At 35.5% G+C, this 12711-nt stretch overlaps 2 protein-coding genes across 2 annotated transcripts; one reads left to right on the top strand and one right to left on the bottom strand.

Annotated features, from left to right (window-relative positions):
- Positions 1–57: 57 nt before the first annotated feature.
- LOC110932935 (disease resistance protein RPV1) lies at positions 58–7590 on the top strand. Its single transcript, XM_035989214.1, has 5 exons — positions 58–164; positions 3198–3701; positions 3875–4988; positions 5073–5360; positions 5440–7590. The coding sequence occupies exons 2-5, from the start codon at positions 3223–3225 to the stop codon at positions 7285–7287; spliced, it is 3729 nt and encodes a 1242-aa protein (XP_035845107.1). The 5' UTR covers positions 58–164; positions 3198–3222; the 3' UTR covers positions 7288–7590.
- Positions 7591–10737: 3147 nt separating this feature from the next.
- On the bottom strand, positions 10738–11411 carry LOC110932936 (probable CCR4-associated factor 1 homolog 7; the record flags this gene model as incomplete). The annotated part of the gene is made up of 1 exon (XM_022176188.2): positions 10738–11411. A coding segment is annotated over one exon (531 nt), but the record flags the coding sequence as incomplete, so codon positions are not given.
- Positions 11412–12711: the final 1300 nt, after the last annotated feature.

The raw sequence follows: 12711 nt of genomic DNA, 5'->3' as shown, positions 1-12711 counted from the left end.
ATGATTTCTTGGTAATAAACTAGAGAGAAGAGCAGTTATAATTAATTGGATCAAAACTTATCACCCTCAACATCTTTAACCTCAACATAGTTGAAACTCACAAACAAAGGTCTCTGGTCTGAGTATCTGGGTGCTGTTTCTTTTGAGCAACTATATATTTCAAGGTTAGTTTTTTTACTTTAAATTATTAAAGTAGTGATGGTTTATCTGTATTTTAAGTCCATCGATCGATCGATCTACAGACTTTGGATAATGGTGCTTCAAACATCGTCACCAATTTCTTGTTATTATTTATTTCCCATCTTAATTTTTAGTGTTGAATCAGAAAGTAGATCGGGGTTGATTAAGGGGTAAATGAGAAGATGTTGTACCACAATTTCTTTCTGATATAAATGTATAGACCATGTGAATTGTTATACCCAATTTCTGAGACATATATGCAGGTCATAACATGCTTTCCTTTGTTTGTCAAAGGTTTGAAGTTTATTTATTACTATATTTTGACTTTTTTAAGAAAGTCAAATCTTGGTTCTAAATCTCATCAAACGCTTGAGTGAATGTCGAGTATCATCAAACATTAAACGGTCAAAGACGTCATTTGAAATCATATAGACTGACATATCATTAGGTCCCAAGATCACCATTCTGTAACTATGTGCGATTGGTTTGACTTTAAGAAAGTCAAACTTTTGCATTTCTCTTGTGCTTTGCTTTCTTATTACACGAATTTCATAACTTTTTAGAGACATTTGAGGTGTTTGTTGCAACAAAACCAACTTGTAAAGTTAGTTAACTGTATAAATATCTAACCAGTCAAAATATTATCAATTTGTTACAACTCAGTTACCTTTGTGTGATAATCTTTTTATTAAAACCCCTTATAAATGTTGGATTCCTAAATAATACTTTCAAGTGGAAATTACTAGTTCCTTCTATTGACTCAATGTAGTGGAAATTACTAGCTCAACTCAACATACTTTAAAGTGTTTAACCACTCCTTATACCCTAAGGGGTAAATAAGAAGATGTTGTACCACAATTTCTTTCTGATATAAATGTATACACCATGTGAATTGTTAAACCCAATTTCTGAGACATATATGCAGGTCATAACATGCTTTCCTTTGTTTGTCAAAGGTTTGAATTTTATTTATTACTATATTTTGGGTATGTTTGGCAAAAGTAGCTGGTGGCTGGAAGCTGGTAGCTGTAGCTGGTAGCTAGTAACTAGTAACTGTAACTTTTTAGATATATTTGGTGTTTGGTACAGTAGCTGGAGCTTTTAATAAAATGTATAAAATTACCAAAATGGACATAACTAAAATTTTAGAAAGTTGGTGCATTAAATAGTTCCTTATTTTTAGAGGTTAAAATAGTCATTTTTCCCTAAAAGCTTGTAGCTCCTTCTAAACGCTACTAGTAGTAGCGTTCAACCAAAAGCTTAAAGCTCCTAACCTAAAGGCTTAAAGCTCCTTCAACCAAACAAGACTTTTTATTGAGAATGAGTTTTTTCTTAAAAGCTGAAAGCTACAAGCTCATAAAAGCTCCTAAAAACTCCATGCCAAACATACCCTTTGACTTTTTTAAGAAAGTCAAATCTTGGTTCTAAATCTCATCAAACGCTTGAGTGAATGTCGTATATCAAACATTAAACGGTCAAAGACATCATTTTGAAATCATATAGACAGACATATCATTAGGTCCCAAGATCACCATTCTGTAACTATGTGCGATTGGTTTGACTTTAAGAAAGTCAAACTTTTGCATTTCTCTTGTGCTTTGCTTTCTTATTAGACGAATTTCATAACTTTTTAGAGACATTTGAGGTGTTTGTTGAAATAAAACCAACTTGTAAGTTTAACTGTATAAATATCTAACCACTCAAAATATTATCAATTTGTTATAACTCAGTTAGCTTTGTGTGATAATGTTTTTATTAAAACCCCTTATAAATGTTGGATTCCTAAATAATACTTTCAAGTGGAAATTACTAGCTCAACTCAACATACTTGAAACTAACAAACAAAGGTTTCTGGTCTGAGTATCTGGGTGTTGTTTTAAGTTCAGTTTTGTTTTGTTTATTTTTTTAATCTTTAAATTATTAAAATAGTGATGGTTTATCTGTATTTTAAGTCCATCGATCCACAGACTTTGGATAATGGTGCTTCAAACGTCACCAGTTTGTTTCTATTATTTAGTTCGTATCTTTATTTTAGTGTTAAATCGCTATGATGGAAGTTGATCGGGTTTGATCTAACGGTAAAGAAGATGTTATACCAGAATTTGTTAAATTGTCAACTTTAGTTCCAATTTTTGATAAATAGTCATAAGATGCATTGTTTGTCTAAGATTTGAAATCAAAGCCCCATGGTTTTAAGTTTATTACTATATTTTGACTTGTGTAAGAAAGTCAAATCTTTGTTTTAAATCTGATCAAACCTTTGATTGAATATCATATTGTCGTATATCAAACATCAAACGGTCAAAGACATCATTTGGGTATCATTAGCTCCCAAGACACGCCATTCTAAATGTAAAACTAAAATGCAGTTTGACTTTGAGAAAGTCAAACTTTTACATAACTTATTACAGACATGTGAGGTGTTTGTTGCAACAAAACCAACCTATAAAGTTAACTGTAAAAGTATCTAACCCACCTCAGTTAGCTTAGTGTAATAAACTAATAATCTTTTTAAGAAAGAATATATAAAAACCCCTTATAAATTCTAGATTCCTAAAATATTCTTGTAAGTGTAAATTACCAGTTCCTTAAGCTGACATTATAGAACAGTTTAATATCATCTAGGCCACCCATGGCATTATAGCCTAGTGGTATCTTGGGGTGGAATAAGGCTTATGACCATTAGGTCATGAGTTCGATTCCCAAAGGGGGGTTTTCCCAGATTTATTGGGTTTCCTCCTAAATTGGTGTATAGGCATTATTGTCTAGTGGAGATGGATATGATCGAGTGGTTCCGCTGGTGGCACGATGATACTCTAGTGGTCCGTCAGTGATCCAAATTTGTCGTACAAAAAAAATATCATATAGGCCCATATTATGCTTATAAGTTATAATGAAATGCTTGTGACTCAATGTTGACGTTAATATATAGCACTTCCAAGGTGTGATAACCAGCTTAATCTTTATCATAAGACACACTCTTGTGGCTTAACAGTGTGATCTGTGTTTCTTTGCAGTCAACTTCGACAAAACATACCTCCAATGGCGTCGTCTTCTTCTGCATCATTCGTTAAGAGGAGCTATCAGTATGATGTGTTTTTGAGTTTCAGTGGTGAAGACACTCGTAAGAACTTTGTGGATCACCTTTATGATGCTCTTCAGCGACACGGCATTCACACTTTCAAGGACGATGAGAGACTTAAACAAGGAAAAAGCATCAATGAGCAACTTTTGAAATCTATTGAGGAGTCCAAGTTGTTCATCATAGTTTTCTCAAAGAAATATGCATCTTCGTCTTGGTGCTTAAACGAACTTGTAAAGATTATGGAATGCCAAAAGTCGAACGACCAGATTGCTTACCCTGTTTTTTACGATGTGGATCCCTCTGAAGTTCGCAAACAACGTGGGCCAATTGGAGAAGCCCTTGCCAAACATTCCAATATAGAGATGGGGAAATGGATAGTAGCTCTAAAAGAAGCAGCCAATCTGTCCGGTTGGGATTTAAGGAACACTGCTGATGGGTAATTTTCTTTATCATTTCTCTGGAAATATTCATTCTTTTTTAGTTTCTTTCTTATTTCGAGGAAAGCTCGAATATTGTTACTATATGTCTTACACTTCTGTATATTGACCTGAAATATAATTTTTTGTGTGGGTTCTTGAGTTAGCTAACTGAATCTTCAATAATTCATAGGCATGAAGCCAAAGTCATCAAGTTAATAATTGAGCGGATTTCACTTGAGTTACGATCCATTAATGTGGACCTTGATGATAAATTAGTAGGCATGGAACCCCGACTAAAGGACCTTGAGAAGTCTTTAGATATCACGTCGAACGATGTTCGCATGATAGGGATCAAGGGGATGGGAGGCGCTGGTAAGACTACACTAGCGAGAGCTGTGTTTGATAGAATATCAGTTCACTTTGAAGCTAAAAGCTTTGTTGAGAATGTCAGGGAAGTTTCAAAAGCATCGTTGTTGTCTGGTTTGTTGTCATTGCAAAGAAAGATCCTTTCAGATTTGCTAAATGGTCAAGGAAACAACGTAGGTAGTGTCCATGACGGCAAAAACATGTTGAAAACAAAGCTGCGTGGTAGAAAAGTTCTAGTGGTTTTAGATGATGTGGATCATCAAGAGCAGCTTGAGGCATTAGCTGGTGATCTTAATTGGTTCAAGCCTGGAAGTAGAATTATCATAACAACAAGAGACGAGCAAGTGTTGATAGCACATAGAGTGGAATGGATTCGTGATGTCAGCCTATTATCACATGAGGAAGCGATTGGCCTCTTCAGTAGGCACGCATTTGGGAAAGATCTTCCAATTCAAGAGTATGAAAAAGAATCACAACAAGTTGTACAATATGCTGTTGGCCTTCCCTTGACAATCAAAGTTTTGGGTTCATTTCTGTTTGGTAAAGACAAGCTTGAATGGGAATCTGCATTAGCAAGACTCAAAAGAATTCCGTTGAAAGAGACTCTTGAAAAACTGGAATTATGCTATGAAAGTTTGGAGGATGATTACAAGGAAATATTCCTAGACGTTGCATGCATATTGAAGTGGTGGAAGAAAAATGAAGCAATACGTATGCTTGAAAGTTGTGGATTTCAGGCTAGAATTGGTTTAAGAGTTCTTGAGCAGAGATCTCTAATAACTTTTCATGATTATGGTTTTGGCTCTTGCTTGAGCATGCATGACCATATTGAAGAAATGGGCAAAAATATCGTACGTCGTTTGCACCTAGATGAGCCCTACAAACATAGCAGATTATGGATCCAGGAAGAAATTGAAGATCTATTGGATAATGACTTGGTAAGAATGAGGTTTACTTGTAACATAGAGATGAGATAAACACAATTTGCTTTACTTTTGACATGAACAATTCTTGAATTATAGGGTTCTGAAGCGACAAGGTGTATACGTCTAAACGTCACCCCTGGTATTGTTTTGAAAGGTCTTGGAAATCTGAAGAAACTCAAATGCCTTTTTGTAGATCATAGTTATGAAGATCGTTATGTCCATGTGAATATTGATGAAGTTAGTCAATACTTCCCAAATTCATTACGATACTTGAAGTGGAACTATTACCCTCATTGGTGTTTACCCAAAACCTTTCAAGCAAATAATCTTGTTGAGCTTCACATGTCCGACAGCAGAATCAAACAACTTTGGGTTGGGGGAAAGGTAGGATGGTTGATTAATAATTTTAATTTATTATTGATCAGTTATTAGTATATTACATTCTTTTTTGGTGTGACATCAGGTTCTTACGAAGCTCAAATCCATTATACTCAGATCCTCAAAGGTGAGGACCCTTGACCTTGGGTTGACTCCGAATCTTGTGAGGTTAGATCTTTCACTTTGTGGTGATTTGGTAGAACTTCATGTGCCAGTTCGATGTTTAAAAAGGCTTACGTACCTAAACCTCAGTCATTGTACGAGGTTGAAATCTGTTTTGTTTATCAAGGATTTGGAATCACTTGAGTTTCTTCATGTAAGTGGCTTACATATAAAGGAATTTGAGGATATAATCCTGTGTCACTCCAACAGTAATCTGCAAGAGCTTAGTTTTGATGACAATGATATAGAAAACCTGCCTTCATCAATTGGAAATCTACATAAACTTGTGATGCTATCCTTCGAAAGTTGCGACAAACTCAAAAGTCTTCCAGGAAGCATCTGTAGTTTACAACATTTAAGATTACTTAAGCTTGTATGTTGTGGCATAGAGGAATTGCCTGAGGACATTGGCCAGTTGGAGTGTTTAGAAGAGCTAGATTTATCACATTCAAAAATTAAACATCTCCCGGATAGCATTTGTAAGTTGAAACATCTTAAAACTCTCTTTCTAGGTAGTTGTAAAGTTTGTAAGTTACCAGAGGATGTTGGTCAAATAGATTCATTGAGCAAACTAGATCTAACATCAACCAAGATAAGAGATATTCCACCCAGCATCTGTAAGCTAAAGCATCTCAAATTTCTTAACCTTTCTTATTGTTCTAGTCTTGAGAAACTACGAGAGAACCTAGGAGATTTAGAAAGTTTGGATACACTAGTTCTAACATCAACCAAGATAAGAGATATTCCACCCAGCATCTGTAAGCTAAAGCATCTCAAATTTCTTAACCTTTCTTATTGTTCTAGTCTTGAGAAACTACCAGAGAACCTAGGAGATTTAGAAAGTTTGGATACACTAGTTCTAACATCAACCAAGATAAGAGATATTCCACCCAGCATCTGTAAGCTAAAGCATCTCAAATTTCTTAACCTTTCTTATTGTTCTAGTCTTGAGAAACTACCAGAGAACCTAGGAGATTTAGAAAGTTTGGATAGACTAGATCTAACATCAACCAAGATAAGAGATTTTCCATCCAGCATCTGTAAGCTAAAGCATCTCAAATATCTTGGCCTTTCTAATTGTTCTGGACTTGAGAAACTACCAGAGAACCTAGGAGATTTAGAAAGTTTGAATGTACTGTATCTAAGATCAACCAAGATAAGAGATGTTCCACCCAGCATTTGTAAGCTAAAGCATCTCAAGGAGCTTTACCTTTCTAATTGTTCTGGACTTGAGAAACTACCAGAGAACCTAGGAGATTTAGAAAGTTTGAATGTACTGTATCTAACATCAACCAAGATAAGAGATGTTCCATCCAGCATCTGTAAGCTAAAGCATCTGAAATATCTTTACCTTTCTAATTGTTCTGGACTTGAGAAACTACCGCAGAACCTAGGAGATTTAGAAAGTTTGAATAGACTAGATCTAACATCAACCAAGATAAGAGATGTTCCACCCAGCATTTGTAAGCTAAAGCATCTCAAGGAGCTTTACCTTTCTAATTGTTCTGGACTTGAGAAACTACCAGAGAACCTAGGAGATTTAGAAAGTTTGTATGCACTAGATCTAATGAGTACTCCTATAAGTCATCTTCCCGATAGCATTTCATTGTTGAAAGGTCTTCGTATTATCGGATACAAAAGAAGGATTGATCCAGATGCAATTCTATTTCAAGAAGAACAGCATATTACATTTGCTCCCAAAAGGAGAAGGGCCAATACTGAAGCAACAACAAGCGATGCAGGTTTTTTGTTAAAATATATAATGTTATAAACTCACTGAATAGCATATATTCTAGTGAGAGAGATATTTGAAATATATTTATGGTTTTGTAGGTGACAGGGTTAAAGATGGAGGATCATTAATGAGACTTTGAAAGACTAGAGTGGGGAACAAGTGGAAGCTGGAGGGGCATATTGAAACTAGTCTTAAATCCGTGTTCAAAACATATAATAATCATTCTACTGTTGACATTTGTAGTGATTTGCAACCAGTTTTACAGCCTTCACTCGTAGTTTAGTTTTTGGTTACTTTTTTTTTACACCATTGTTGTTCAAATCATTCTTCTTAGTAATCAAATTTGTGTGTTAAAACATCTACAAAACCCCAAATCTTAATGATGAATTGAAACTTCCACCACTCAGCTGACTTTTTATTATTACTACACAAAAAAATCAAAGAAGATCGCGGCTTCAATTGAGGCGGTAGACGGTCGATTTTGAAACAGGAGGTAAAGAATTAGCCGAACGGTTGTAAACAAACCGAAAGTTCAACGAACGGTTCGTGAACCGTTCGTTTATGTTTGTTTGTTAAATAAATGAACAAACATGAACAAGAAATTCCTTTCAATAAGTTAAAAACCGAACATGGATAGAGGTTGCGTTCGTTTGTTTATGTTCATGAACGTTCGATAATGTGTTTATTTGTGTCCATTCGTTTAAAGGTTTTATATGGTTATATTGAATTTTATTGGTTTTAGTTCTTAAAAACACGAAACCACAATTATATCTTACGCAACCACTAACATCCTTCATTTGACCATTTTAATTTCAGTTTGTGTTAAAACTTGACAAACTTCATAAGTTTTGTGTTAATTATGTTTATAATGATTATGGAGACTATGTTCGGATAATTTTGTTAAGTACCTATTTATTTTTGGTGGATTTTTTCTGATAAAAAAAATACATATTTTTATTTTAAAATAAATATATAACATTCGTTTGTATTCATTTATGCTCATAAACATTTGTTTGCGTTCATTTACATTGTAAGTGTTCATTAACATGTTTATTTCCTTAATGAACGAACATGAACAAGAAATCTCATTCGTTAAGCGTTCATGAACCGTTCATTCCCTAATGAACGAACACGAACTAGGCCTTGTTCGGTTTATTTACAGCCCTAGTCACACATTTGAGGTTGAAGATGGTTTAGTCGATTTACGAGAAGGTAGGTGTGATGACAATGCATTTAGGGCTTGGGTGGTTGTTAACGGTGGTTGCTGATGGGAATGACGGTGGTAGTGGTAGTTTTCTTAGGTGGCGATGGTTAGGGTTTTTGGTTGGTGGTAGCCGGTGGATGGTGAGGAGTGGTGTGGTTTCGAATTTGGGTGTAAGTTGGTAGCATAATTAGGGATGAGCACGGTACCCGTTCGGTACTGAAATACGGGAAAAGTGGGTACCGGTACCGAATATACGGATTCGGTACCGGTATTTACTGGTGCTTTACTCGTAAAAAATGGCGGAATGCTCTCGAAACCAATTCACTTGAGCGAGACAGAGGAGAGTGGAATTTCGTGTGTAAGGGTGACCGGTACCGAAAAACGGGAAAGTGGGTACCGGTAACAAATGCTCCTCCCTAGGCATAATGGTAGTGGCAATTTGCGACCGTGGATGGTGGGGACATTGTTGGTTGTTGCGGCTAGGGTTTTTTGAGTGGGGTAAATGGTAGTGGTTCTGGTGGTTCGATTTGTGGTGAACGGTGGAGAGAAGAAAGAGAATGTGTGTGTGTGTATGCATATATTATAAATAATTTTATTGTTTTTATTTAAAGTTGAAAAACTAGAAAACATAAAAATAGATGGGTAAAATGTCCAAAAAGCCCCCTAAGTAACAATACATTTTAACTGGGTTTGTGATTTGGATGAAATGACAACAAAATCAAAACGTCACGTGTTCATATGATTTTTTTTTGTCACAAGCAAACTTGACAACCATCAGGACCGTTTAAACCTTTTTGATGGCGCTAAGCGAAGTAAAAATCAGGGGTTTTTTCATTTGTATTGAGTTAGTAATATTGATTTCTATTTGACATAAAAATTATTAAGAAGAAACTTATATAATTGCAACATAAATGAATAGTTCTCTTGTTAATAAAAACCATGTTACTTAATATTTTGACTTAAATGGTACTTCTATTTATTAACAAGAAAACATGAAAATTTATTCTTAGTTTATTAGTAGACAAATAATTTGGTATTAAATTAAATATATTTCTGTCGGATGAGAAATAGAAACCAACTACAAACAAGTGGAATGAAACTTGCTGTCAAATTTTATTAAAAAATATCAAATATTTATGCTTTACAAATAAAAGATTTTAGCAGCATGAAACAAAAACCCTTTAGTAATCAAATTTTTCATAGTTACTATTTATATTGTGTATTCTTTTTTCTTAAATGGAGGCCTTATTAATTTAGTGGCATTTAGGGGTGTCAATCGTGTCGAGTTGATGTTTAACCTGAAGATTTCAACCCTAACCCGACCCATAGGGTCAACCTCAACCTGACCCGTTTAATCCATATTTTTAAATGAGTCATACAAGTAGTTGACGATTTATAAACGAGTTGATGAGTTTAGCGGGTTATCGATAACAAGTTTAATGATGAGTATGAGTGTGACAAATAAATAATATAATATGTCAAAACTAACATTATTATAACTATGTAAAATAAAAATCGAAAAAAAAACAAAAATAAAAAATATAAACAACATTTCTAAATAGTTAAACGGGTTAATGGGTCAACCTGTACTCAACCCGTTTTTAATGTGGGTCAACCTGAACCCGACCCGTATTTTTAAACGGGTCATGTTAGTCGACCCAAACCTGTGTTTTTCGTGTCGAATTCAGGTCCGGTTAACGGGTTGTGTCAAGAATTGCCGCCCTAGTGGCACTGGCCATTGTTTCACACTTTCACCTAATTACACACATGCGCCGGCCCTGACCATCAGGGATGATTTTATTATTTTACTAATAAAGAATAAAAGATGCATTAAAAAGCGAGGTGCGAAACCAATTAATCTTTTTAAGGGCATGTTTGGCTAAGCTTTTTGAAACAACTTATTGACTTATTGGCTTTTTAAAAAGTCATAAGCTCTAAAATGATGTTTGGCAACCAGGTTGTATGTGAGAGGAAAAGTGACTTTTCCAAAAAGACAATAAGTCAATAAGTTGTTTTCAAGAAGCTTAGCCAAACATGCCCTAAGTCAATGAAAGAATAGTCATAAAATTTCCTTTGTAAGAAACTTACAAGCAGAACAGCAGATCAAACACAACACAGGTTAAAGATAGTTGAAACCGAAGGGCTCCGGTAACAACTATTTTGGGGTTAGTTTTTAACTCGAATCCTTAAATTTATGAAGTAGTGTTATGAGTCCTTTCGACATCCCTCACAAACAACCAATCCCAACAAGCTAACTCAACTCGTTTATCCAACAAAACCAATAGACATCAAATACCAGCTGCATCTTTTTATTATAAATCATAAAAAAATGTAAACCATGAATATATCGCAAACAAGAACAAACAAAACCAACATATCGATATCTTTTTTAACAAATCGTTGCTTATTTCCTCTACCATTGTCGTCAATTATCGACACCTAAACCATACAAGACACCAGCATACTTCTCCAACGAGCCGCTGAAGAAATTATCCTTCAACTTCCTGAAAGTACACGCAGTAAGCAGACTATCCGAACCCGCTTGATGACAAACACCAATCCTTTCGACTTCCAATAACTCAGCTAACTTATTCAACCCACCATGAAGACTGTTGCAGAACTTCATCAGATGTTTAATATCGAAAATGGTGGGAAAATACATATTAATCAAACTAAAAAATCCAGATTGTGTATCAGGCAGATTCTGACATGTTAACACTTTCAACAAATATCCGAAATCATATCCACTGTGAAATGTTACCCAATACACACTATCATTCAGCACAATCCCTGAAGATATCAACAACTCGCCAAATCTACGCGCATCGATTCCGTTTTCGTTATTTTTCTTAAAATCGATACCGCTCTGTTTCAACAGCTCAACAGAATCATTTGCAAAAACATCGTCATTCACGTTAAACTCACGGAAATTGAACTGCCATATGCAAAACTTATACGAACATATTTATTGTTTTTCATCCCGCTCAGTATACTGAAAAACATATTTGTTCAACATTAACAATAATATTTACCATAATTTTTAGGAATCATTTTAGAGAAAAATGCCCGGATAGTCCCTGTGGTTTCGCCTTTTTTCACCTATAGTCCCCAACTTTCTAAAATTACCTGAATAGTCCCCAAGTTTTCATTTTTTGTTCCCGGATAGTCCCTGGGTCTAACTTCAGTTTGTTTTCTCTGTTAAGAGGATGTGAAATGACAAAAATACCCTTCCCTTAAAAGGCCAAACCATAGGGACTATCCGGGCATCTTCTTCATTTTTATTTATAAAACCCCACCACCACACTTCATTTTCAACCTCCACCCACCATCACCCTCCTCCACCCTCCACCATCGCCGGCTGCCGGTCATCCAGTCCCTCCGGCCGGCTGCTTCATTTTTATTTGCACGGCTGTCGGGTCTGGACTATCCGGGCATTTTTCTCTTTATAAAATTCTTCACCTTTCCTTGCAATCCCATCATCATCCCAGATCTTACTTCACCTCAAAACTCAAAAACACGAAAACCCTCTTCGCAATCTTTCCCAAAATTAGGGTTTCAATATCCCTTTTCCTGTTTCTTTTCTATCCTCATTGCGTCCACAACACGTTTTGTAACCCAATTCAGGTTTCAAGATTTACTTATATGGCATTTGCAAGATAATATGCTCGTTTGATTCAGAAAATGTCGAAGAATTTGTGGTGGATCGGTCGCTTTTTTATTATTCTACACTTATCCTCCTTTTGGGTGTCTAGGATTGATGATTTCAATCAAGCGTGAGTAGTTTTTGATTTATTGTTTGTTTACATATATGGGTTCTTGTTTTTGATTCTGGAAATTGAATGATTGTTGTGTTAAATTAGAGCTGCTTTATTTTTCAGTTTTGTTTGTTGATGAAATATTTGATAGAAATGTTTTGTGTTAAATTAACATGAAGTTTGATTGCATGTAAAAGTTATATGTTTGACTCCCAAAGTCAAAGGGCAGGTCTTGATTCTGATTGTAAGTCCATTGTTGAGAAATAGGATGATAATCTTATGATAAATAAAGATGGTGATGACTGCCATAAGCGGTGGCAGTGGGAATGTAGGTGGTTTTGAATGGCGGGTTTAGAGAGAGAGAAAGGGGTGGCGGTGGTGACTGTAAGTGGTGTTGGGTGTTGGTGGTTTGCACGGCTGTCGGCTCTGTTCAGGATGACCGGCAGCCGGCCGGAGGCACTGGATGACCGGAAACCGGCGATGGTGGAGGGTGGAGGAGGG

This window comes from Helianthus annuus, chromosome 4 (assembly GCF_002127325.2).
Source record: "Helianthus annuus cultivar XRQ/B chromosome 4, HanXRQr2.0-SUNRISE, whole genome shotgun sequence".
NCBI classification, from domain to species: Eukaryota; Viridiplantae; Streptophyta; class Magnoliopsida; order Asterales; family Asteraceae; genus Helianthus; species Helianthus annuus.
The sequence above is the reverse complement of the archived record's forward strand: the minus strand, read 5'-3'. Positions and strand labels throughout refer to the sequence as shown.

What these genes read in the sequence shown, in the direction of transcription:
- LOC110932935 (XM_035989214.1), top strand. Translation starts at nt 3,223, where the DNA reads ATGGCGTCGTCTTCTTCTGCATCATTCGTTAAGAGGAGCTATCAGTAT. An exon ending in TTAAGGAACACTGCTGATGG is followed by an intron (nt 3,702 to 3,874) that starts GTAATTTTCTTT and finishes AATAATTCATAG; the next exon opens with GCATGAAGCCAAAGTCATCA. An exon ending in AACTTTGGGTTGGGGGAAAG is followed by an intron (nt 5,361 to 5,439) that starts GTAGGATGGTTG and finishes GTGTGACATCAG; the next exon opens with GTTCTTACGAAGCTCAAATC.